A 27,982-nucleotide genomic window follows, 5' to 3' on the forward strand; every position below is an offset into this window, starting at 1 on the left:
GCGGTGTTATAATATAATATAATATAATATAATATAATATAATATAATATAATATAATATAATATAATATAATATAATATAATATAATATAATGTAATATAAAACAATATAATTTAATATAATGTAATATAATATAATACAATACAATATAATACAATATAATATAATATAATATAATATAATATAATATAATATAATATAATATAATATAATATAATACAGAATAATATAATATAATATAATATAATATAATATAATATAATATAATATAAAATAATATAATATAATATAATATAATATAAAATAATATAATATAATATAATATAATATAATATAATATAATATAATATAATATAATATAATATAATATAATATAATATAATGCAATACAACATAATATAATATAATACAATATAAAACAATATAATATAATATAATATAATATAATATAATATAATATAATACAATACAATATAATACAATACAATACAATACAATATAATATAATATAATATAATATAATATAATATAATATAATATAATATAATATAATATAACATAATATAATATAATATAATTTAATATAATATAATATAACATAACACAAAATAATATAATATAATATAATATAATATAATATAATATAATATAATATAATATAATAACATGATATAAAATAATATAATTAATATAATATAATATAATATAATATAATATAATATAATATAATATAATATAATATAATATAATATAATACAACATAACATGATATAAAATAATATAATATAATATAATATAATATAATATAATATAATATAATATAATATAATATAATATATGTTTCTATTCAAGATTTATTTCTATGCATTTAGTGAAAAATGTCATGCCCTCACCCTCATGTCATTACAAACCTACAATATAAGATTCGTATTAATCTTCCAAACACAGATGAAAGTCCACTTCCCTATCTGAAAAAGGTCACAAAGGCATGGGAAACAATCAACTGAGCGGTCTAATCCAAATTCAAGTCTTCTGAGGATAAACAGTGGCTTTATATGTTGTCAGATTAAACACTGTAGTAAACACAGAAATTCAAATGTGTGTGTGATGCTCAAAAACAACACAAGAATGAACGAACTGAGAATTTTCTTTCTGGGGAGCTGGTGAAATAACCCTCTACTAGATCTCATAGTTTGGGGATAGTCGTCTGACACAGTTATAGGACTGTGAGTGATTGCATCTAATGCGCATACACAATTGAGTGGTATAATTATTCAAAGCGAGCATAGAGAGAGTTTATATTGGTGCGGCTTGTCTGTGTAAGATCCAGCTAATGGCTGAAAAGGCAACATTTTTAATAAAGAGAGGTTCAGCTACAATGTTAAAATAATTGTAACTGATTATAATGTTTAGTAATGTAAGCATTTGTGAATTTCACATAAAAAAAATGCGGTCACACTTTATTTCGGTGGTCTGTTTGTTGAATTTAAGTTACATTGCATCTACATGACAAATAATTCTCATTAGATTATAGGCAGACTGTTAGGTTGAGGTTAGGGTTAGTGTAAGTTGACTCTACTTGCAAAATTTCTTATGGTTAGTTCAGGGATGGCCAACCCGGTTCCTGGAGAGCCACCTTCCTGCAGATTTTAGTTGCAACTCATATCAAACACACCTGCCTGTAATTATCACGTGGTGTTCAGGTCCTAATGAATTGGTTCAGGTATGTTTGATATGGGTAGCAACTGAAATCTGCAGGAAGGTGGCTCTCTAGGAACAGGGTTGTTTCTAATATGGATTAGTATATTGTTAGTATGATTTGGTATGTTGTTAGTATGTCCAGGGTGCCGCAAGTGGTTGCTAGGGTGTGGCAAGTAAGTTGAAAGGTCATTAGTGAGTTAAATGAGTTTAAAATTAAGTCTGTGTGACAGTCTGGCGCAAAGTTATGAGGCCACAAAGTTGGTCCAATGTTAAGTCAAGGGGACTTACAAATTTTCTGGATCAGTTTTCGGAAAACCGTATGTGGGATCAGTTGGAAAAGACATAGCAACTTAATTCAGTATAGTTTGGAGGTTTGGAGTTAGTTTGGTGGTTGTAGTATGAACGGTCTAGGAGAAGATGCGTTCTTAAAATAGTCTAAGAAGAAGAAGAAAACGTTTACGTAGTATATGAGTATGTTGGCCTTCACAAGCCACCATAATTATTACAACAGTTTAATTTTAGTAATTATGCTTCCAAACATTATAGTATTTTTTATGTAATGTAAGTACACAGTATGTACCGCCTCGATGACAGGCAAATATATTATAGTTCAGTAGCAAATTCGGCTCTCTTCATAATATTAGGATCATGCTCAACATATGTGGTTATTTTCTATTTATATCTCCTTTGAAATATAAACTTTCTTCTGTTTACCATTCATGTTTTTTACATCCTGCCCTCCATCTAAATTTTACAAATCACCAGAATTGAAAACAACCTATACAACTTTGTTTTAATTTCATGAGACCTTTAAACTTCAATTTAAAACGAAACAATCTGATATAATGACCAAGAATCTGGTCTCTAAAACTCCAACAAGGTCAATTTTTGAACACCGCAGTTCATCAGAGCGTACAGTCAGACATTCGCAGTAATTGAGGAAAAATCAACAGTGGCGGATGAAGCACCTCTTGTGAACGTCACATTATCTGCATATCCTCACGTATGAAATATATGCCAAAGATCTGAGAGGATGAAATGAGCGCTGGAACACTGACAGCTCGGCTCTGATTGAAGATCTTTGGTTTATTTCGCTCGTCCTACTGGGAACCATTGATCCAATCAGCAGAGAACAGTGTGTGTGTGTGTGTGGAAAGAGACAGAAGGCAAGAGATCATCCGAGGCAAAGAGGCTTCACATTTCTATCACTATTAAGGGATTATATGATCCATCACGGGTGGTTAAGTGTCCATAATCCAGTCATCTATAGCTGGCGCGTCTGCGTCTGTATAGCCTGTAATCTTGATAACGGCAAAATTGAGGCGGTTTAATCTCAATACACGCTTGAAATCCCAATACAGAAAATCTCATAACACACACACACACAGACTCCAATGCCATACACACAATGTCCTGGCTATAATACAATTTCAAATGGCCTGGGGTTAAAAGTGAACAAACAGACCTTCTTTAAGGTTTAAACGCTGCAATCTAACTGCACAAAAACATTCTTGCAAGGTTTACAACGATAGAAAAAAAATAGAATAAATAAATAAATACATAAATAAATAATAGTTTATTATTATTATTATTATTATTATTATTAATAATAATAATAACAACCATACATTCACACACAAATACATTAATTATCCATCATAAATATTCCATAAAAATGTATCAATTTAATTTATGAAGTGCATTTATTTTTTTCCTAAACATGCTTTATTGACTCTGCTGTTACTATTATTAGTATTATTATTACTAATATTTTACTGTATACACAGTATTTATGTTTTTTGGGGCTAATGAAACGTAAAAATTGTACCAAATTTAAAATATCACTACAATAGTTACTCAATAAAAAAAAATAATAATAACACTAAAATGGCTGTAATAAATAATCAAATAAGCATAAGTCAAATAATACTAATAAATCAAATATCAATTCAAATAATAATAATATTAAAATACCTCCAAATTGAGTATAATTTATCTTTCTGAGTATATAATTAATATTATTACTACTAACTATCATTCCAAAAAATATTATATTAATAATCATCAATAAATTAAATTAAAAGTTTGTCTGATTTTTTTCTGTGAAAATTATGAATATATTTATGAATAAAATAAAATGGTTATAATGCAGTTATTCATATTTACAATAATAACAATAACAGAATATTTGAAATTAAAATTCTGGTTTATGGTATTTTGATTATTGCTCAGATTTGCCATAAATATGATTTCAGATTATAATAATATTTATCTAAGAAACGTAAAAACAATAACAGAGTATTTGTAATAAAAAAAATATATTAAATATAATTTTTGGTAAATAAGTAAATTATTTATATCTAAAAATAGTTTTTGTTTATGGTATTTTGATTATTGCTCAGATTTGCCATAAAATATATGACTTCATATTTATTAGTATTTTTATTTAAGTATAGTTTATTTATGAAACACAATTTAACAGAACATTTGTAATTAATAAAAAAATTAAGTATAATTTTAGGTAAATAATTAAATTATTTATATAAAAATATTTTTATTTTATGTTATTTTTATTATTGCTCAGATTTGCCATAAAATACTTCAGATTATTATTATTATTCATCTAAGTTATATTATTAAATGTTTAAAAAAATTGCTTCAATTTTCAGTTTAAAAATTTTTAAATTGCAAAACATTTTTAATAATGCAAAATTATTAATTTATAAAGATAAATTCAATATTTATCACTAAAACACTATAGTAAATGTAACAGCTGTAGAACTTTTATTAAATCTATGTTTCACATGTAGTGTCCAGTGTCTATAATTATCCTTCTATATCTAACCTAGCATATGTCAATGACACATCTTCTCTCCTGTCACTAAGGGTAAAAGTGTATGTGACTGGTGGAATAGCATTTATTTTTCTGGTACCCATAATGATGCCGTTGGGCTCAGACGGAGGTTGCCAGACGACCCTGACAGACGAGAGACGCACTTCTGGAAACATTAGCCTGACAGGTGGACCAGGAACTGCAGAGAAAAGAGGGAAAAAACACGCCGTTTAAACCCGATTACATTCATACACACTTCAAACATCTGCTTGTGAGGACAAGCTTTTATCTCGGTTGCGATAAATACGACATTTTAATCTCTTCACACACGCACACAATGTAAACTTCTAATTCCTTAAATCCATAAATATAAATATTAGTGTTTGGTAAATCCCTCATCAAACACATTTAACTCTGCCAGTGGACACTAGGCCAACAGCGCTGGTAATCCACTAGTTTTGTGTGTATGTGAGTGTGTGTGAGTATCTGGTTTCCTTCTACATTTCCGTATACGAATGTTGCTCCATTGAGCCGATTAAGAAAAATGACAGAAAGAGGGCATTTGTCATTCCGCTGGCAAGACTCCACAGTCCACATATGAACACACTCACTCATTTCAAAGGGGAAGACGGTGGAAATCTATCGCGTATGTGCAAGTGTGAAACTTGCTGAAGGGAATGTTATTGCTCAGAGTTTGCTCTTTCATAGCTCAGAAGACTTAATGAGCTTCACACCAGGTTGCATTGTCAAGTAATGGTTGGTGTCGCATTTCACTCCACATTTAGAAACGAAGTCAATTTTAGGTCTGTTTTTTATTGTGATATTATTTTTATGATAATGAAGCACATTTTCTTTCAAACATTCATATGACCGTAATTTGAAAGACATCTAGTTTTTTTGTTATTTGCAGTGCAAGAAAGGGATAAGGAAAATTAAATGTACTGATTGAGGTCAGTTGTTTTCTTTGAAGCACCCTGCATTTCAGGCCTAAAGCTAGCTTTAGCATGGTGGTAAGTTGCAGGTTCTGTCTCTTTGTGGCTGCTCTGACCTTCATTAATCACCTTTAGAGGTCAAAGTATGCTTACAAACAGCTTAACTTAGACAATTAAATACTGCAACTGCTATAATGGCGGTGCAGGAAAGCGATAAGGAAATTTACAACTTACTGGTTGAGGTCGGTTGTTTCTTTGAAGCAATATGTTTTAGGGCCAATGCTAGCTTTAGCATGGTAGCTAGTAGCAGGTTCTGTCTCTTTGCTGCTGCTCTGACCCTTGCTTATCAACTATCAGAGATCAAACTATGTTGCGCAGCTTAACTCAGACAGTTAGACTACAGCTACTACAATGGCAATGCAAGAAAAAGATAAGAAAATTTAAATTTACTGGTTAAGGTCAGTTGTTTCTTTAAATCAGCTTTAGCATGGTAGCTAGTAGCAGGTTCTGTCTCTTTTCGGCTGCTCCTTTCAGAGGTCAAACTATGCTTACAAACACCTTAACTCAGACATTTAGACACTGCAACTACTATAATGGTAATGGCAAGAAAGGCATAAGGACATTTAAATGTACTGGTTGAGGTCAGTTGTTTCTTTGAAGTAACCTGTAGGCCTATTTTAGGGCTATTGTTAGCTTTAGCATGTTGGTAATGAGCAGGTTGTCTCTTTGTGGCTGCTCGACCCTTATTCATCCCTTTCAGAGGTCAAACTATGTTTAAAACAGATTAACTCAGACAACTCGACGATCCAACTACTATAAAGGCAGTTTTAGCCTAAAAAGCCGGCAGCTAGCTCTCTGCAACTGTCACATGGTTGCCCACTGAAGCTAACCCTACTAAAAAAACTGCTTAAACCAGCCTAGGCTGGTTGGCTTGTTTTAGCTGGCTTGCCAGGCTGGTTTTGCCATTTCCACGCTGGTTTCCAGCCATTTCCAGCCTGCTCTTAGCTGGTCAGGCTGGGAGATGACCAGCTAAAACCAACTTGACCAGCCTAGCCAGGCTGGAAGCCCAGCCAATACTAGCTATGTCCACCTTTAACCAGGCTGGTCAAGCTGGTTTTAGCTGGATTTAACTGGTCATTTTCCAGCCTGACCAGCTAAGACCAGGCTGGAAATGATTGGAAACCAGCCTGGAAATGGCCAAAACCCCTCTAAAACCAGGCTGGTCAACCAGCTAAAACCAGCCAACCAGCCTAGGCTGGTTTAAGCTGGATTTTTCAGCATGGAAGCAGGGCTGTACTTGGATGGAAAACCACATGGGAAAGCTAGGTTTCTGCCGGAAGGGGTGCTAGTAAGACCACCAGTGGGCGCTCAACCTGTGGTCTGTTTGGGTCATAACACCCCAATATATTAATGGGGATTCTATACTGCTTAGTGAGCGCCATCTTTTGGGTGAGACATTAAAACCAAGATTCTGACTCTCTGTGGTTGTTAAAAAACCCAGGATGTCCTTCGTAAAAAGAGTAGGGGTTTAACCCCAGAAAATTTGCCCACTGGCCTCTGTCCATCAAGGCCTCTTAACCATCCCCATATCATAATTGGCTTCATCACTCTGTCTCCTCTCCACCAATTAGCTGGTGTGGTGCAATATGGCTGCAGTCACCTTATCCAGTTGGATGCTGCACGCTGGTGGTGGATGGTAAGATTTCCCTCAAAAATGTGTAAAGCGCTTTGAGTGTTCAGAAAAGCGCTATATAAAAAATAATTACTATTAATACAAAGATAAAACCAGAAAGAAACTCCACATGAATAGCTCATTACCACTGCATCTTTACATGGTGCTGCTCCAACTGGAAGCTCCTGAATTTAAAATGAACTTTGAAAAATACAGGGGTTCAGGGTTATTATAACTAACTAAACAAGCATTAAATTATTATTTTTTTTGTTGACTTGAAATGAAATAAATGTCATAAATATAACTATTACAAATGAAATGTGACATTATAATTTAAAAATGACATTTTTATAACTAATAAGTACACACACAGACAGACAGCAAATCAGATAGATATCCAGACAGACAGAAAGAGACAGCTAAACAGATAGACAGCCAGACAGAGACAGCTAAAGAGATAGATAGACAAACAGAGAGACAGACAGGCAGATTATAATAAAACAAATTATAAAACAAAATAATTAATAACACAATAAATGGATTAATAAAGGGACTAAGCCGATAAGTAAATGAATGAATTATTAATAATAATAATAATAATAATAATAATAATAATAATAATAATAATAATAATAATAATAGTTTTAAAAACTTACACACAACTAAAAAGCAATCTTTGTAAGTATATTTAAAATAAAATGAATAAAACAATACAGATGTACTTCAAATAAATAAAAATACAAACTAAAATTAAAATCAGTTGAGAAAAATTAAAACCACTGCAAACTATTGTTAAAAAACTGCAAATCTTATTTTTACTAAATTGCAATTGTGCCTAATCATACCAAAATAGCACTGCCTTACTGTGGCAAAGACATGAATACGGTATTATTTGGTATTATTAAATTATACGATAAAATTAATGTTTCCACAAATAATGTCCATTCCAAGCTCAGTTTGAGACCTCTCTGAGAAAAATGAGAGACAACTGGAGTCTTTATCTAAGTGGAAAATATCTAAAGAAGCAGGGGGTCGTTGCCTAAACACTAATTAAGCTTTCATTAATGTCCTCTATATGAGCTGTATGAGTGCTGGATCAGACAGGTGACTCCAGCCATGCAGTGATGCAGTGGGAGATTTCATACAGCAGGGCTCCAGGAGGCCCAAGAGAACGCGCATGTGTGTGCGTGTGTGTGTGTTTCTCTGTGTCTACAGCCACGTGGGAGGCGATGCCAGTCTGAATGTCGGGCACAGCTGGAAACCACCAGAGCATGAAGCAAGACATAACTTACAGCCAGCAATCTGAATCGCTGTGTACTGGTGTGCGATTGTGCGAAGGAACATCTGCTAAATGGGTAGCTTTCACTCAATGTCTAATTTTGACCCAGTGTGTGTGTGTGTGCCCATGTATTTTTTGCTTTTATTATGCGTGCGATTTGTCACAACCGGTGGGAACATTTGAGGAACTGGATGATGATGATGATTTTGGTTTTAGTAGGCGATGGATTGATTTTCTATTGGTTGCTCACCGTCATCCTTAGTTCTCTCAGCTGTGGGGGGGAGGCTGGGGGGTCCGTCTCCGACACGTGTAAATGCGAGCACCTGGATCTCATACACTGTGAACTTGGAAAGGTTTCTTAAAAGAAGCATGTGGGTCTGGTTCCCGTTCACCAGGTGGGCCTGGGGAGCCCGGTCAGAATCTTTTTCTCTGTATAATACCTAGAGATAAAGGGAAATGTCGGTCATGTGAAGACAGTTTCAATGTGATATAGAATGCTGGAACTGTACGAGTTGTGTAGTAATGCTTGATAATCGATAATTACTATTATTTAAACTTAGAGATAGTTCATTTAAAAAAAATCTCACCCTCAAGTGGTTTTAAACCTTTTTTTTTGTTAAATACAAAAGAAGTTATTTTGAATAGCGCTGTAAACTGGCAGTCATTGACATCCAAAGTAGGATGTTAAAGTAAACAAGTCAATGGCTAACAGTTTACAACATGCTTCAAAATATCTTCTTTTGTGCTAAACAGAAAAAAGAAACTCAAATGGGTTTGGAAAAAGTGGAGGGTGAGTAAATGATGACATAAACTATTACCCTTCTAAGATAAGGATAGGAATAAACACTTTTATAGTAAACAAACAAACAAACAAACAAATGAAAAACCTGAATATCAAAAAATCTTTGAACTCTTGAAGTAAATATACATTTTAATATTATGCATATTATCATTACTATTTTTATTACAACCCAATTTGTAGCAAAACAGTTATATATTTAATAATTGTATTATTATTATTATTATTATTATTATTATTATTATTATTATTATTATTATTATTAGTAGTAGTAGTAGTAGTATAATTATTATTACCAAATATGTACCAAAAAAAATAAAAAAAAATATTTTCAATAATAATAATGCAAGTCAATGGTCAACATTTTTCAAAATATCTTTCAGGAGAAAGAAACTCAAATAGGTTTAGAAAAAGCTGAGCGTGAATAAATGATGACATAATTTTCATGTTTTAAGTAAACTATCCCTTCAAGGTTAAACAAACAAAAGAAAAACCTGAATATCAAAATATTTTTGAACTTTATTGCAAAACAATTTGTACCAAAACAAATATAATTAATTATTATTATTATTATTACCAAATATTTGACGAAAATAATTATATGTTTAATAAGTTTATTATTATTATTATTATTATTATTATTATAACCAAATTTATTCCAAAAATAATTCAATATAAAAATGAATCATTATTACCAATTTTTTAAATTAAAAATATTTATATTTTTAATACTTATATTTATAATAAAATAGTACTAATATATTTATTCATTATTTTTTATTATTTTTGTTGTTGTTGCTGTTACAACTGAATTTGTGCCAAAATTTATATATTTAATAATTTTATTATTATTATTATTATAACCACATTTGTACCAACATAATTATATATTTAATACTTACATTTATAACAATAATAGTACTAATATATTTAATAATATATTAAACTACGAAGGCACAAATAAATCAAATTAAAATGACAATAATAAAAAACAACAAAAAAAAGATTTAAACATTACTAAAACATTAGCAAAGCATAAGATAACATCTTGTTAATGTTTAGCGTAAGTTGGTCTTCTTATTTAGTTTGGTATTATTCCTATTCTTTTAGTGTAATGTTAATTTGTTTTATTTTTGGTTTTGGTATTAGTTTTGATTATAATTTAACGCAAATTTGTCTTTTTATTTTATGGATTCCAGGAAGAATAGCCACTATGTTGGTTGTGACTAACTGCGATATAAATAACCAACAGCAATTGTTTCTACAACACATAATCACTGCGTTTACATCCATCTGCTTCCTCAGATAAAAATCAAGAAAAAACAAACAACAAAAAAAGTTCAACAAGTTTTGTCCAACTTGTGTTGAGACTTCAGAAGAGATCAATAATTAATTGTGTTATTTCATTTTGCCTCACTTTTTACAGTCTAAGCATTTTATCAATTGGCTTCTTCCGTCGGTGTGTAAAGTGAAAAAGTGTTTCAGCAATTTCATGATCTTGCATCATGTCACTCCACACAGCCTAAGCAGAAAATGGAGAAAGTCTTATACAAGCAACAGCGCATGAGTTTCAATAGTTCCTCATGCTTTAGAGACGTGTTCAAATGAACTCAATATGAACTATGTTCAGCTGAATGTATGTGGATTAAAGCATGAGGAGAAACTTTTTGTAGATGTGCGTAACAACAGCTCTTTGAGATACAAAGTGCCTTTGGCGCATGATACAACCATTATTAGATGTGCAGGTGTGCTGCATATATATATACACTTGGTTTTTTCTTCGCTACGATGCGTCACAGTTGCTTCTGAGTGGCTGTTAGAGTGTTTCTGGATGGTTTCTTACTTTCCTACATCAAAAGCATCCAACCTACAGGGGAAGAAGGTACAGGTTCCAGCCATGGGATTTTATTTTTTTGCCTATTTTTAATCACACTTAAGGTGGAAATGGAATTATCAACATATATTTTCTCCTGCATTGAGACGTAAATCTGGATTTAATGAATCGGAAAAAGAAAGGTTTGTGATGTAGACTTATGCACTATTCATTGGCTGTTGATGGAATAGGAGGCAAATATGAATCAAAATAGGTAAAGGTTTAAGCGAGTAAAGGCTTAAGCGAGTAAAGCTTTAAGCAGATCATATCACAGCAGAAATCTGGAGTAAAGACTGCCACAATTGATCTGAAAAACAAAAAAACAAATATATATATATATATATATATATATATATATATATATATATATATATATATATATATATATATATATATATATTTCACACAAAATACCAACTATTATAATTAATCAATTCTAAAACTAGTTACACATGTGGCAATATCAAATTTTGATCACATGGTAATTGTTGAACCTGTAATTATTGTGCAGTACACAATATTATCTGTATTTACTGTATTTATTAAACTAAGGTTGAATGTTTGATGTTGTCCTCTATATTAAAAATGTAATAATTTTTCGAATAATAAATAAATAAGTTAAGTTTAACATAGCAAGGACATTTTCAGACTTAAGGCCCGTGCACACCTGGACGCGTTTTGCTCATGTTTTCTGTCGATGTTTAACGCCTCACGTGCACGGAGCTGCTGAAGTTACAGTAAACAGCACTTGGAGGCGCTCAAGCACAAAACTGTCAATGTGAGCGCACATTGAAGAAGATGCCAAAAGGCGATATCAACGTGGAGCTGCTTATTGCTCTAGTGAGAGAGCTGGAGCTGCTACTTGAACCATCCATTACAACAAGCATGTCAACTTTGTCTTCTTCTTGTGTGTCTGAAGCTTAAAGTTGTGTAGCGCCATCTAACGTCATGAAGTGATTTTGCATACTCTTCTGCTTGATGACGGTTAAAATCGTTTGGGTCTGAATACGGAAAAACATCTTAGAAAAAGCTAAATGTTTTTCAACATGCAAAGAAATATGGATAAGACCAAGGAAGCACTTTTTGAAGGCAAGTTTCAGTATAAAACAATTCCAGCGTTTCCTCCAGTTTCATGCAATTTCGGGTGTTTCAGTTTTAACTTTCAACTTTTGTTTTAATGGAATTTGATACTGCATGGCGAACGGAAAGAAAAACCTCCGCATTTCGCAACTCTGTGGTCCTTTAAGGTAATCAAAAATTGCTGCTAACATGGTAGACTCTTAATAAGAGTATTATCTTAATCATATTCAAATCAGAGTATTGGTGTCCATGGAAATGTACTGAAAAAGTGCCAGATGAATTCGAAAGCTGTCAAAGACAGCACATTCCTCTGCCCTTCAGCATAAAAAGTTCCATGCTCTGTTAAACATCATTTGGGAAAAATATATATTAAAAAAGGGGAACACTTGGAGTAACATTGTGTTGTTAAAGTGTTCCCTTTATTTTTTAAGCATTTATATATCCTAACATCCAAAAAAAACCTTCATTATCTTCAGTCTCAATATACAGTAGAAATGTGCCCGTCTGCAGTGTTTCAGAAGGCAGAGCTCACCAGCCAAGCCTGTGGGGGATTTTAAGGGTCTTAAAGCATTCCCTTTGATATAGTAACCGTACCTTGTAACCAAGGATGTGTCCATTCTTCTGGTGTTCAGGGACCGAACCCCAGGTGACCAATACACTCGTGGAGCTCATTGCTTCTGCGCTCACATTCTCCGGAGCACCAGAGGGAACTGAAAACACATCCATAGAAAAAGCCATTTTATAGCAAAGCATAAAAAAAATACTCAAAGCAAGACACTTTAGGAGTAGTTACAGTGATTTTACAACACTTCAAGGATGTTTTCCTTTATACTGAAAGAGCAATTCCTTAAAAAGACACACTTTGATTAATAACAGTGAGGATAAACTAATTAAACAAGTAATGCATTTTAAAACAGTTCAGATTTCACAACTACTGGGGATTTTGGCAGAAATCTCACCTTCTTTTTGGAGTCTGTAACATTCACTGATTAAAAACTGAAAATAGCTGACAGCTTAAACAGCTTCTGAAATTTCTTTCTGAATGCTTGTCATGTAAAGCGTGCGGAAATACGAACTGCACAAGCAGAAACACTTGTAATGGACTGATTTAGGATCAAATTCGAAGGGGCGAAGCTACCCTGAGAATGTGTGTGATGTGTATTTGCTCCCTCAGGGCTTGTCGGCATATGTTAATGCGCAGTTTCAGTGAGATAAAGATGTTCGTTTGATAAATGAAGCAATGAAGATGCATACTTATTCTTGTGAGTCTTTTAAGTATAGGAAAAGTAGAGGAATTTTTTTTTTTTGTGATATAATGTTTTTTAAAGAATCCCTATTATGGGTTTTTGAAAATGACCCTCCATGTAGTGTGGAACACAGCTCTAAGTGAAGTGAAATATCAAGCTAAGGCTTAATCTAAAAGTGCAGTGTTTAAAACTATTGATTCATCCATAAAAGAGTCGACTTATAGTGCTTTAAATGAATCGTCTTAATAACGAGTCTTCAGCCGTTTTGACGTGATGACGATATGAAACTTAAGCCCCGCCCAATTATTGCGCGCGCAAACCCAGGAAAATTTAAACCCCCGGCCCCGCCCACAAACACAGTAGCAAAGAAAAAGAGGAAGACAAACACTGTAGCAGATACCGGTTAAATCAGGTCATGAAGAAGCTGTGCTCAGCTGGATATTACTGGAGGTGTGAGGGAAAGTTAGTGTTATTTTCTCTACCTAAAGATGAGGCTGTAAAGAGTCAGTGGTTGAGGTTTATTTTTGCTAAATTGGCTCAATTATAACCCCAGCCTTGTGCTGTAATACGTTTTTCTGGAATCTACACGCTTACAACAAGGGATTTGTCAGCCATTTGTTAAAGGAAGGAAGAGAAAAGACTATTGATGTGTGGGACTTTGTGGTTGAAATCACGGTAGTTTTCCAGGATAAATAATAAAACAGGAAGGTGGCGGGAGATAGGTCTGAAATACGGGAGACTTCTGGGAAAAACAGCAGGTATGCTCACACAAACACTCTGCACTCTGACTACTTCAACATTGTTGATAAGCCATGGTGAGCATTTTACTCTGTCTCGCGCTGAACGCTATTGATCAATCGCAACAGACTGGGTCATCGGTCCAGTCAGCGCAGATTAGCATCGCGCTAAGGAGGGGTTTGGGAACAAATGAATCGCTGAACAAATCATATGGGAGTCTTTGGGATAATTAGGTAAAAAATAAAGGCATGTTAAGGGCGAGGCAGTGGCGCAGTAGGTAGTGCTATCGCCTGACAGCAAGAAGGCTGCTGGGTCGCTGGTTCGAACCTCGGCTCAGTTGGCGTTTTTGTGTGGAGTTTGCATGTTCTCCCTGCGTTTGCGTGGGTTTCCTCTGGGTGCTCAGGTTTCCCCCACAGTCATGCGGTACAGATGAATGTGTGTGTGTGTGTGTGTGTGTGTGTATGTGTCCCAGAGATGGGTTGCTGCTGGAAGGGCATCCGCTGCGTAAAAACATGCTGTATAAGTTGGCGGTTCATTCCGCTGTAGGCGACCCCGAATTAATAAAGGGGCTAAGCCGACAAGAAAATGAATGAATGAATAATGCATATTATAAGACAATAAAAGTGTTTTTTTGACCTTGAATCCATATCAGACTGTTGTTGGAGACTACCAAAACCAAAATATGACCCTTTTTAATGTATAATAGAGGCTCTTTTAGTTATTATTATTTTAGCACATTGGGATTTCCAGGGTTATAAACATCTTGAAAACTTTCAAAAATCGTAAAAAGTGGTGGAGATTTCTATAATCCAAGCAATTCTGATTGGCGAAGACACTGAAATGCTTACTGGAGGACTCTTTTGCTTTTAAAGGCTGTTTATTTGATCAAAAATACAGTTTTAAATCATTTTAAGGAATAAACATTTAGAAAAATGTTGGAAACCTGTAACCATTGACTTACATTCATTTATTCATTTTCTTTTCAGCTAAGTCCCTTTATTAATCAGTGGTCACCACAGTGAAATAAACCGCCAACTTATCCAGCATATGTTTTACGCAGCAGATGCCCTACCAGCAGCAACCCAACAATGGGAAACACCCATAGACACTTATTCACACACATACACTATAGCCAATTTTAAAAAATATATATTTATTTGACATGGACATCACAATTACCCTGGACAACCAAATGAATTTGCTTAAGTGTATTAGCAGACTTGCTAATTCTCAACACTCGTCCACTGAAGGCTTGACAAAATTGCCAAAAAGCAGATATAATAAATGCATATACACAACATTATGATTTTTTTTTACATAAAATTACTGAAGGCAAAAGCAAAGGCAGCATGATCAAACAAACTAATATGAGACTATTTGTGCAAACACGGCTCCTTTGTTCTCAACCACTTTTAGAGAACACGACTAAAAATATTTATATTACTTTGTAATTTTAGGCTTGCAGGTAAAGCATTCTACAATTTGGCTCCCATTGCAGAAAAAACAGATTGATTAAATGAGGTACACGTACACTTTAGCTTATTAAAGAAATAAGCAATTTAGCTTATTCAGGTTACCTATAGCGCATGTCTTTGGACTGTCTGGAAAACTGGAGCAACCGGAGGAAACCCATTTAAACACGGGGAGAACATGACTCTTTTGACTTACTGTACATGCTATTTGTTTTTCCTACTATGAAAGTAAATGGTTACAGGTTTCTTACATTTTTTTAAAATATCTTCTTTTTTGTGTTCAACATGAAGTCATGAATCTATTCCTTTAAAACCAGTTAAACTGTATTTAATAAATGCAAACTGCTTGTATTATTATAATAATTATAATTCATCATCCTTAAAAATCCTTCTGACATGCTGATTTGATGCATGAGTAACATTTTTATTAATATTTTCTGTCATTTTAACGTTGATCAATGTAATGTAGCCTTGATGAACAAGAAATAAACAAATAAATGAGTCATAGTGTGCTCAGCTTCAGTAATTTTGCAGTATCTCTCTCTACGCTGTTTCAGTTTGAATGTGGCTAGCTTGACCATCAAGCCCTCTTGAATTTAAATGGTCCACTAGAAACGAGTGCAATCTCTATAAAATATTTTAAATGTCATGTATAACAGGAAAAATTACAGTGAACTAGATAAGTGGTCACCGTCAAAGCCACAAGTGCAGCCCCAGCAGCTGCCTCTGACAATTTCCTACTTTCTAGATGCCGTGTAAGGGTCGTCAGGATCATTTCCTCAGCAGGGAGCCACTGGAGCTGCTATCATCCACCCTCTGAGAGACGAAGCCTCGGGCACAAACTCTATCGGAGTATCCACTAACTATGCAAATGAAGCTTACGACTAAAAATCGGCTACCGGGACGCTGGCGAAACTTGTTTTTGAGTTGCTAAGCAACACAGCAACTTGTGGGATTAATAAAAATCAACTGACATAAAATAAAAAATGTAACATGCAAAACAATTAAAATGGAAATGTGACCATAATGCATCAACATAATGATGCTTAAATTAACATAACCCATTTGGTTACTTGCAAAACAGCAGTTCAGTTTTCTTTCTTTTCCTCAGATGGAGGATAAAATGACATTAAACTTTGCATCAAACTTGATTGATCTTTTATTCTGATTGCTGTGCAAAGTTCCTGTTTGGACCTGGCGCTAATGTGCACTTTTACTGATCTGATCACAAGTGGTCAGCTGAGATGCATTACAGTTTCCACATGCTATTAACAAGAGTTCAAACATGTTTAAACTTTAATCTAACTAAATACAGTCTCTTAAATCTATTACATTTGACATTTAGCTTTAGAAACCCATATTTTGATTCAACAAATGATTTATTACACGCTGGACTTTGATTTTTTTAATATTAAGTTGCGTACAAATTGCATATAAGAATACTTTTTTGGCAGTTTCAGTTGGCTACCAGCAATCTTCAATAGATATTTTCATATTTTTTATGATCTAAAAAGAAAAAGAAATTTGAAAGAAAGGTTTAAAATAATGCGAATGATTGTTTCTGGCTGAATTAATCACTTATAATTAGGGATGTAACGGTATCAGAATTTCACGGTACGATAATACCTCGGTATGAATGGCACGGTACGGTATTTATTGAATAATTTACAGGAAAAACAAAACTAATGAAAAGACTCAAAAAAAGTGCCAAAAGTGTTTATTTACCTTAGCACTGAACATATCAATGAAATACAAATTAGCATTAGAAAGAAACCGAAATGCTTCCACACATCTGATTTAAAACCCGCTTTAGGTTCGATCATTTCCAGCTCTTTTTCTACCCCGCTACTAGCAACACACTCCATTTCCGCATTACTGGATCTGTAGTGACAACAGACTGCAAAGGATGATGTTCACGCCTAGGCTGATGGGAATTGTAGTTCCCGATACCTCCTGTTTGCTTCATTCGCCTAAGCAAACTTTTCTCAGAAATATAGTTCTATTGAGTCATTCGCCTACGGTAATATTGAAAAAAGTCCCCTGAATTATTATCCCCCTGTTAAGTTTTTTCCCTAACTTCTGTGTAACGGAGAGAAGATTTTTCAACACATTTTTAAACATAACAGTTTTAATAACTCATTTCTAATAACTGATTTATTTTATCTTTGCCATGATGACAATACATAATATTTGTCTAGATATTTTTATAAGACACTTCTACAGCTCAAAGTGACATTTAAAGGCTTAACTAGGTTAATTAGGTTAACTAGGCAGGTTTGGGTAATTAGGCAAGTTATTGTATAACGATGGTTCTGTAGACAGTCGAAAAAAAATTAGCTCAAAAAGGCTAATAATTTTGACCTTAAAATGGCTTTTAAAAAATTTAAAACTGCTTTTATTCTAGCCGAAATAAAACAAATAAGACTTTCTCCAGAAGAAAAAATATTATCAGACATACTGTGAAAAAAAAAAAAAAAATTCACAGGGGGGCTAATAATTTTGACTTTAACTGTATAATTTGAGTTATGACTTAAAGGTTGCAGTTATGAGTCTCTGTACCGGCATGCATATTGAATGTATAGTAAGTGAGCAAACCCTCAACTGTTCCCTGGGCAGCATATAAAAAATGGCTGATTAGTGCTCTATCAATACACTGCAATTTTGTGTTAGGCATTTATGAACACCTCAAAATGTTTTAGACTTAATTTAAAGCTGTATTTAGTGTCACATACTTTTGATTGGATTTTTAAAAATGCATCTTAATGACAGATGTAAATTGAGTCTCTGGAAAGTAGTTGTAATGTGTGTCACCTGACTCTTTGGTTTTGCCCAGTACATGACTGCTCCAGGGTCCAGGCCCGATACTGTTGAAGGCCTGAATGCTCAGCTCATAGTCCGTCCACTCTTCCAGTCCCTCTACTGTCACCTCACAGGATAAGCGATCAGAAACAGTCTCCATACGGGGCTGCCCAAACCCATCCGCTCGCTGTGCTCGAACACGATAACCCACACTTTCAGGATTCCCGTTATAAGCCGCCTCTGGAAGTGGCTACAAAAGACGAAGAGAAAAACATTGAGACAGAAGAAACTGACAAACTAATTCAACTGATTGAATTGTAACATGCAATTATATCGGATTAGATATACTCTTATTTATTCTTTAAAAATGTGTAACTTTAATTTAGTAAGCTTGATATAAAGACATTTATAAAATGACAAGCAAATAGAGTTTTCAAATAAGCGCTGTTCTTATAAAACTTTTTATTGATCAGATAATACCCAAAAAGTGTATCAGTTACCACAAAATACTGAACAGCACAACTGTTATCAACATTGATAATAATAAGCAGGGTGCAAATTATACATTCAAGATTGGGGGGAGGGGGGTGGTCATCTTTTTCGGTAGAAGTTTGACAGAACATGCTTCAGTGAATCAAATTTATGAATGTATTTAGATTACATGTTATTTTTTTAATAAATTGTATGTGTTTTTAGTGTTTTGAGGGACATTTAGAGACTATTTTGGAGGTTTCTAACGCTCAAACTATACAAATTATGTGTCTAATTTTTCTATTGTTTACGCAACATGCAGATATAAACACCTATTTTACAAGAAACGTGTTTTGTGAATACTTAAGATGTCTTTCGGTGCTCTAGAACTGCAAGTTTCAGACATTTTTTTTAGACAATTTATTTTTCCTAGCATTGATTGACATGATTATGCATTCACAAAAGTATGAACCGTTATGGGGGAGCCACATGTACATTTAAACTATACATTTTTAATTATTAAATGTGCATTAAATCAGCATGTGAGAATAATTTCTTATAAATCCTGTAAATAATCATGGTGAAAATGTAATTTAATTTAATTTAATTTAATTTAATTTAATTTAATTTAATTTAATTTAATTTAATTTGTATGTTGCTTTTCACAATAATCATTTTAGTGCAGTATCTGTACTTTTAATCCGCTACTTTCCTTCAACCTGCGGTCCCTTCTTTATTTTTTCCTGTCTATAGGGAATAGAAATATCAGTCCTGTGATTCATGACCAATCAAATTACACAAATAAGGTCAATTGCATCATAATGAACTACTTCAAGACATGGGCAAGTTATAATTGGAGCAAACTTTGGAAGCATTTAAAGTGTCCAAAAAGATGTCCAAAATCTTTAAACACCCAGCAGGCACAAGACGTCAACATGATGTCAGATTGACGTTGTAACCCATGTCGTGTGGACATTGCATTTTGTTTGGAAATGAAAATCGTGTTGACAACAGAACCCCACATCAGGCTGACATTAATCTCAAACCTAAAATCAACCAAATATCAATGTCTAATGATGTTATAGCCTGACAATGTGTGGACGTTACTACTATGATATCTATCAGGATTTTGGTTGCCATACATGATCAATAAATGTCAGTATTTGACGTCAAAATGACGTTGGTTTAAGATGTTGGTTTGACGTTGGATTTTGGTCACTTTCTAACACAACCTAAAATCAACCTAAAATCAACCAAATATCAACGTCCTTTGATGTTGTTATTGGTCATAAAATAATAATGTCCTTAGACGCTGGCTAGACGTTGAATTTTGTGAACATAACAACACAACTTAAATCTAACCTAATATGAATATCTTATAACATTGTGTGCCTGCTGGGCGATAACTAAATGCACTACAGAATGTTACGTTTACACACATCCACGAATTAAATGTAAATGCATCAGCTTTTACAGCATAATACTCACTACTACTTTTGAAAGGGCTACTTTTTACTCATGCTTTGAGTAATATTTACAAAAGTTACTTTTACTCTACTTAAACTACATTTTTGGGCAAGTAATTGTCTTTTTACTCTTACCACTACTCGTATTAGGTGTATCAATCAGAATACAATCAGAATATTAGAATTTCTGGTAAGCAGAATGAACTTCTAAAAATAAATAAATAAATAGAAAAGGTTTATTCTTACTAAAGTTTTGTCCTAAACTTGCGAAAAGCACTGAAAACTTTTTTTTATCATTGTTATTGTTCAGAAATTTAAGTGCTGGAATAGTCAAACTAATTTTCTGCATGTTAATCTTACTCAACGGAAATGACTGTTTCTCAGCTCATCCCAATGGCTAAATTCTATGATGATCTGGATGAATGAAAACCTTCACAAGCGTCAAATTGTGTGCAGCAAACAGAAAGGAAGTTCCTTAATCTTCTCATAAACATAAATTAAATGACATTTGAAATTGGCTGTAATGCGGCTCAGTCCCCCGTCTGCTTCAGCTGTGAGTTACGCATTGGCAAACAGCTCAGAGACGTTTTCCAGCATCCCATGCCAACAGTTCGCACATGGTTGCTCGCCTAGTACTTTAATGCACACTTGAAATCTTATGATGTTCACAGCTTTAGTACGTTGACTGTTTGAAGCGTTTCAATTAAAATGCTTTTGGCATTTCAGTGAATGCTGATGCAGGTGACTTCATAGGCACAGGCCAACTCGGTGTTTCAGGTTTTATATTCTCCACAATAAACTGATCATCTTCTTTTGTAGCATCGCGTTTAGATATATGATGTGAAATTAAACATTCAAAGCTCAACCATTAAACATGAAATCTCATTCATTTAATTAGAAAAAGAAAATTGCTTTATTGTATATTCAAAGTTCTACAATGGAACTCCATAGTGGTTCCAAAGTCCTACTATGGAAGAAAATGGGGACCATCAACGGTTTGGTTACCAGTCCTATTTAGGAAGTCAGTGGGTACTATCAACTGTTTGGTTACCAGTCCTACTATAGAAGTCAATGGGTACTATCTACAGTTTGGTTACCAGCCCTGCTATGGAAGTCAATGAAGAGTATCAACTGTTTCGTTACCAGTCCTTCTATAGAAGTCAATGAGTATTATCTACTGTTTGGTTACTAGTCCTACTGTAAAAGTCAATGGGGCCAATTAACTATTTGGTTACCAGTCCTATCACAGAAGTCAATGGGAACAATCAACTGTTTGGTTTCCAGTTCTATTGTGGAAGTCAATTAGGGACTATTGCATGCTTAGTAACCAGTCCTACCATGGAAGTCAATGGGAATTGTTGATTGTTTGGCTACCCGTCTTACTGTGGAAGCACTATCAACTGTTTAATTACCAGTCCTAATATAGAAGTCAGCGGGGAACATTGAATGCTTAAAAAAACAGAAGTCAATTGGTACATTCGACTAGTTACAAGTCCTACTGTAAAAGTCAATGGGGCCAATCAACTTTTTGGCTACCCGTCCTATTGTGGAAGTCAATGGGAACCATTGAATGTTTAGTAACAAGTTATACTGTGGAAGTCAATGGGGGCCATTGACTGGTTGGTTGTCAGTCCTACTATTGAAGCCAATGGGTACTATCAAGTTTTTGGTTACCAGTCCTACTATAGATGTCAATGGGGACTACCAACTGTTTGGTTACCAGTCCTACTGCGGAAGTTAATGGGGACTATTGCATGTTTAGTAACCATCCTACCATACACGTCAATCGTCACTGGGGACTATAGACTGTTTAGTTACCAGTCCTACTATAAAAGTCAAAGGGGACTTTTGACTGTTAAGTTAACAGTCCTAACGAGGAAGTCAACAAGAACTATCAGCTGTTTATTTACCTGTCTTACTGTGGAAGTCAATGAGGACTATCAACTGTTTGGTTACCAGTCCTACTATAGAAGTCAATGGGGACTATTGACTGTTTAGTAACCAGTCATACTATAGAAATCAAAAGAGGCTATCAACTGTTTGGCTACCAGTCCTACTGTGAAAGTCAATAAAAGTATCGACTGTTTGGCTTCCAGTCCTATTATAGAAGTCAATGGGGACTGTTGACTGTTTGGTTACTAGTCCTAGTTTGGAAGTCAATGGGGACTATTGACTGTTTAGTAACCCGTATTACTAAAGAAGTTAACAGGGACTATTGACTATTTGGTTACCAGTCCTACTATAAAAGTCAATGGGGACTATTGACTGTTTGGTTTCCAGATTTATACAATATACTGTATCTTCTTTTGTGTTCTGAGAACAGAGAGCAAGTGTATAGGGTAAGTAAACAATGACAAGATTTTTATTTTTACATGAACCATGCCTTTAAGATTTTGTCCACGTTCAACCACTTCTAAAGCCCCCTTCCACATAGTAAATTAATTTCAAAGAGAAAATTCTCATGCAGTAATATATTAATATCTGCTAGAATAAGGGTAAAGATATCAAAAAAGGGCACTTGTTCGGTTTAAAAGTGATGCCAAGGGATCCTGATGATGAGTCAAAATGTGCCATTTTTTTTCTTTGGTTCAATTTAAATTTGATTAAACTGAATAATGAGTGGCTGGGTTTATATGCTGAAAAAAGCAAGTCTTTCTTCTAAAATACTTCTAAGGCTCAGCGCATTTCCACAGCAACTGCTCATAAAACTCATCTTACATATTCTCCTCATTAAAGACATTAAAACCGAAGAAACTTTGGTTGCTCGGTAAGCGACAGAAGAGCTATAAAAGCATAACCTTCTCGTCAATGGCAGCAACATGGAAGTTTTAGCAAGAGCATAATAAATTACTATCCATAAAAAAGGGTTAGAGGTCTCTGTTTTCGTTTTCAACACTTCAGAAGTACTGCATTAAGCACTATTATGTCCTGAGGGTCATTTTTTTCAGCAGCGGCTCCCCACAAATGTGTTGCTATGACCAGTGGAGACTTTCCAAAAGCTGTTTTTTAGATTAAATGGAGTCCTGTCTCATGAAATGACAGCTTTCATGTTATATGCCTCTACAACTCAAATTCTTCGATCGCTCTTCAGGCTCTGAAAAGGTGAGAGGGGAAAAAAGGAGAAGTGAAGGAGAAAATAACAGCAATTATATCTGATACTGACAGACACTATGGCTCGTGATAGCAGAAAAACAGACAGGAAAAATAAGCTGTCAAACCTCTTCCAGTATATACCTCCACTATAAAGAGTGTGCAGAGAAGAGCAACAGATCATATTTGCGTGCATCTCTGCACATGTTTGAGAGTGCATAAATTGCTGTATGTTTACGAGCGATCTACTTTTTATGATAATGTTCAGTGCAAATCATGGAGACGAGAAAACTTTTTAAAGCTCCTAGGTTTTAAAAATGCCATATATTAGGGAGAATGATGTGGTATAATAAAATATTAAGAATTGTATAATAAGAAATATTTCAATACAATATTTAATTAACAATAGTTTATAATAGTAATTGCTATTTATCGTAAATTATTGCAAAAATAGTAAATGATTAAAAAAAAATGTTTCTTGTTTTGTTTTGTTTTTTAACCTTAAGGCACAGTAGTTTTAATTTAGATGACCAAAAGTCATGAAAAGCTTGCTCATGTTGTAATTTATTAGACATTGCTATTACATGGCTATTACATGACACCGGCCCTCGAGGATCAAGTTTGCCCATCCCTGCACTAGCCTGTCTGGCTTTATTCTGCAATAACAACTAGCTATATGTATATGATTCTTTACTTAACAAATGAAACCTTACTGTAAAGTATACTGTAAAATGTTATTGTGATATATGTACACTGTAAAACCCAACAGTTAACTTTATCAAATGAAATGAGTGTACAGTACTGACTCAAAATTGACTGAAAGTTAATTCTACTCATTTGAAAAGAGTTTTGAACTCAGTGTTGAAGGTAATGAATTAATTAAATACCTCATTACTTCAACTCAAATGGAGTAAGTTCACGGTACTCAGATTAGTTTTTTTTACTCTAATGGCTTGTAGCAATCGGTTTCCTCAAATGGTTTGAGTTGCCGTAACTTATTGGGTTTTACAGTACTCAGTAGGTTTGAGTTCTCTTCAGTTATCGGGTTTTACTGTGCTTAAACTGCTTTGTTAATTCAAATGGATTAAGTTCACAGTACTCCTTAGGATTAGTTTTTGAACTTAAATGATTTGTTGCAATTAGTTTCCTTAAACAGTTTGAGTTACCTTAACTTTTTAGGTTTTACAGTGTAGCAATGTGCATTTCAATTAAAATAAAGCAATATAATGTTGATTTCAAGAGTTCACATTTAGATATTGCTTGATAATAATAGAAGGTTTGGCATGTTGTCACGGAAGAGAACCCTAAGTTCGGAGGTAATTGAGCCCAGGGCTCCCACCTGGTCAATGAGCATGTAAGGGGGTACAAGATCAGGTAGTTCTCAAAAACTTCCTCTTGTAAAAGAGAAAAAGAGGAGGATAGGTTAGATGCAGGGATTAGTTTCGAAATAAGTTTGTGAAACTTCGCTTAAAATAAAAAGCTCTCAATTAGATTATATTTTTAAAAGTTTAATAGAAACCTTGTGCTCTTCTGCTAACTACAGCTAGATATATTCAAGAGTTCACGCTTAGCTGATGATTGATTAGCTTATTTGGCATGCTGTCCCAGGTGAGAGCTCTGAGCTCATAAGATCCTCGAGCTCAGGGTTCCCTCTTGTTTGAAAGGTGAGAGGGAAGTTTAAGCTCAGCTAGATCTTGTTAAGGACTTGAACCAGTGACAGTCTAGCTGTGAGGCAACAGTGCTAATCACTGGGCCACCATGCCACCCATCTAGGAAAAGAGGAGGAGTAGGGGTGGAAGGGGGGATTCTTCAGAACGAAGATGGCTGTTATATGGAACTTAGGGTATTTATAGTGGCTTAGGAATCATCTGATTGGTAAATAATTATAAATTGAATAATGCGGGACCGGCTGCAAGCAATCATAAGTACACGATCCTCTCGAAGTTTGTTTATAAATAAACTTCACTTTAATCAATGGTACAGTGAAACACCAAGAACTTTGATCTATTACTAAAACATTTTAGCAGACATTCCTCTAGTCCTTATTCTTTAGAAATCTCCTTACTGAATACAAGTACAGTCCATAACCCAGAATCACATTTACCTGCAGAAAATCTACATTAGCTGTGAACTTAAGTGTAAATGTTTGCAGATTGTGTGTGTATGTCTTTCTAACCTCCCAGCGAATCCTCAGGCTGGTTTCACTGGCTGAAAACACGACAAGCTCAGTCGGGGCCACATCTGGACTGGACTGCAGGGTCTGCATCAATCGGGAGGACTCACTAAAGGGGCTCGAACCAACAATGTTCACCTGCTTCATTCTGAACCTAGAAGCCATATAAAAGAGGAGAGAACGAGAACGAAAACAACATTTTTAATTCCCCGATCTTGCTCTAGAGTAGTAGGAGGACAGGCGATTTTGGACAGGATAACAGATCTTTGCAGACTCTGATCATCTGTAATCCCTTTAGGACAAGATAGTGTGCTGAGAATCAGAAGACAATCTTTCCACAGGACCTTGAGAAAATCAATTAAGGAGAGAGAGAGGGAGAGAGAGAAATGGCGAATGAGAGAAAGAGTGAGAGAGAAGAGGAGAATGAAACACAGTAAAAACAAAAAAAATGCAGGAGCAAAGAGTGTGATGAGTGCTTAATCAATATTAACCGTCATGAATGGCTCAAATACATTTATAAAGAGAGAATAGTGGCTGAAAACAGCAACACTGAAAGACTGGGCAGGTTTGTGAAGGTCTTTATGTTTCATTTGGTGTGATTTGGATAACGTGAGATTTTCAGTGAAAGGCTGACCTGTATTGAGTAAAGGGGATGAGATTGGGAATCTCCAGTGTGTCTGAGGCTGGAGGACTGTCTCTCTCATATAAAACCTTCCATTCTGCCTCCTTTTCCTCCTCACCCACAGTCACCACCTGTGGACATACAGAGGATGAGCTGAAATGGAGAAGGGACTGCATACTTTACTGGACATGAAAAAACGCAACAAGACCAGCAATGGTTTTGACCTATAAGGCAAGGCAAGGCAAGTTTATTTATATAACACATTTCATAAACAGTGGCAATTCAAAGTGAACATTAAAGAACATAAAAAACAAACAATAAAAATTATTAAAAATAGATAAAATGAGGTAAAACAGGTTATAAAAGAATGAAAAAGAAAAACATAATAGTATGATCTGTCGGACGTAGCACAGTGCTCATTCAGTATGTTTTCAGTCTCAATTTGAATGTGCCTGATATTTGAGCACATCTGATCATTTCTGGAAGCTGATTCCAGCAGCGAGGGGCGTAGTGGCTGAAGGCAGATTCACCCAGCTTTGACTGAACTCTTGTAGGTTGATGTTTTGTTTTAACACTACAGAGATGACAAAAAACCAGTAGCACTATAATGATAATAATAATTAATGATAACTAATGATAATGATAATTAATCAGTTACAGGGTGTTTTGTATATAAAATTCTATCCTACAAGACTGGATTCTCTAAGCACTTATTCTGAACAATTTAATATGTGTTTTGGGGTTTGTTTCTGTGACTCTTTACATAATAATGACAATAATTAATTTCTTACATTTACATAATGCTTTTCTGGACACTTTACACATTTTTGGGGGGATCTCCTCATCCACCACCAGTGTGCAGCATTCAACTGGATGACGCAACAACATCCAGACCAATTATAATGCGGGGATGGTTAGGAGGCCATGATGGACAGAGGCTAGTGTGCAAATTTGTCCAGGATGCCAGGGTTACACCCCTACTCTCTTACAAAGGACATCCTGGGATTTTTAATGACCAGTCCCCATCATTATACTGGGGCATTAGGACCCACACATCACAGGTTGAGTGCCTCACTAATGCCACTTCCGGAAACAACCTCTTTCTCATGTGGTCTCCCATCCAGGTACTGAAAGGGCGCAGCTCTGCTTTACTGCATGTGAGAGTTCCAGAGAGCTAGCTGCCGGAAATATACCATGATGCATACCAAAGTATCCCTATTGTATTCCTTCTAAACATCACCCAAATTAACACACCTGTTTTAGATGGCTAGCTCATTAGAAAAGTTCTTCAAGAATGAACTAAAACAACATGTTCCCTACATAGTGTTTACTGCTCTCTACCCCCTGCACAAATGAAATGAACTCAAAGGTTACTTTATTTAAAAAAGTAATAATAATAAAATGAAACAATTATTAACATAATAAAATAATAATTATTACATACATTTATTATATGAAGGGTTATATGTTGCTATTGAACATGTGATTAGCATAGGGCATGCCTTCCGCATGTTACTCTTTGAATTGAACATGCTTTCAAACTGGAGTCCTCGACTTTGCAGGCATCAAACAAAATATGCACAGTGTAACTCTCCAAGAAGACCAGGATTGAGAACCTGCTGATCTACAGTCAGAAATAAAAGTGCAAACGCTGTAACTGGGGTGGCACCTTTTCAAATGATATATATATATATATATATTTTTTTTTCACCTAAAAGTATTCTATTGTACTTTT

General features: G+C 34.4%; 1 protein-coding gene across 17 annotated transcripts in view; it reads right to left on the bottom strand.

Moving 5' to 3' along the window:
* The window catches only part of sdk1b (sidekick cell adhesion molecule 1b), a 452,496-nt gene that overhangs the window by 53,564 nt on the left and 370,950 nt on the right, over positions 1 to 27,982 (bottom strand). For all 17 annotated transcript variants that reach the window (XM_073949377.1, XM_073949383.1, XM_073949375.1 and 14 more), the window contains 6 exons: positions 26,260 to 26,378; positions 25,629 to 25,779; positions 18,438 to 18,675; positions 12,764 to 12,879; positions 8,668 to 8,857; positions 4,635 to 4,733 (listed from right to left, as the gene is read on the bottom strand). In XM_073949377.1, the coding sequence (XP_073805478.1) occupies positions 4,635 to 4,733; positions 8,668 to 8,857; positions 12,764 to 12,879; positions 18,438 to 18,675; positions 25,629 to 25,779; positions 26,260 to 26,378 (913 nt within the window). The remainder of the gene's footprint in view (positions 1 to 4,634; positions 4,734 to 8,667; positions 8,858 to 12,763; positions 12,880 to 18,437; positions 18,676 to 25,628; positions 25,780 to 26,259; positions 26,379 to 27,982) is intronic.

This window comes from Danio rerio, chromosome 1, assembly GCF_049306965.1.
Source record: "Danio rerio strain Tuebingen ecotype United States chromosome 1, GRCz12tu, whole genome shotgun sequence".
NCBI lineage: Eukaryota > Metazoa > Chordata > Actinopteri > Cypriniformes > Danionidae > Danio > Danio rerio.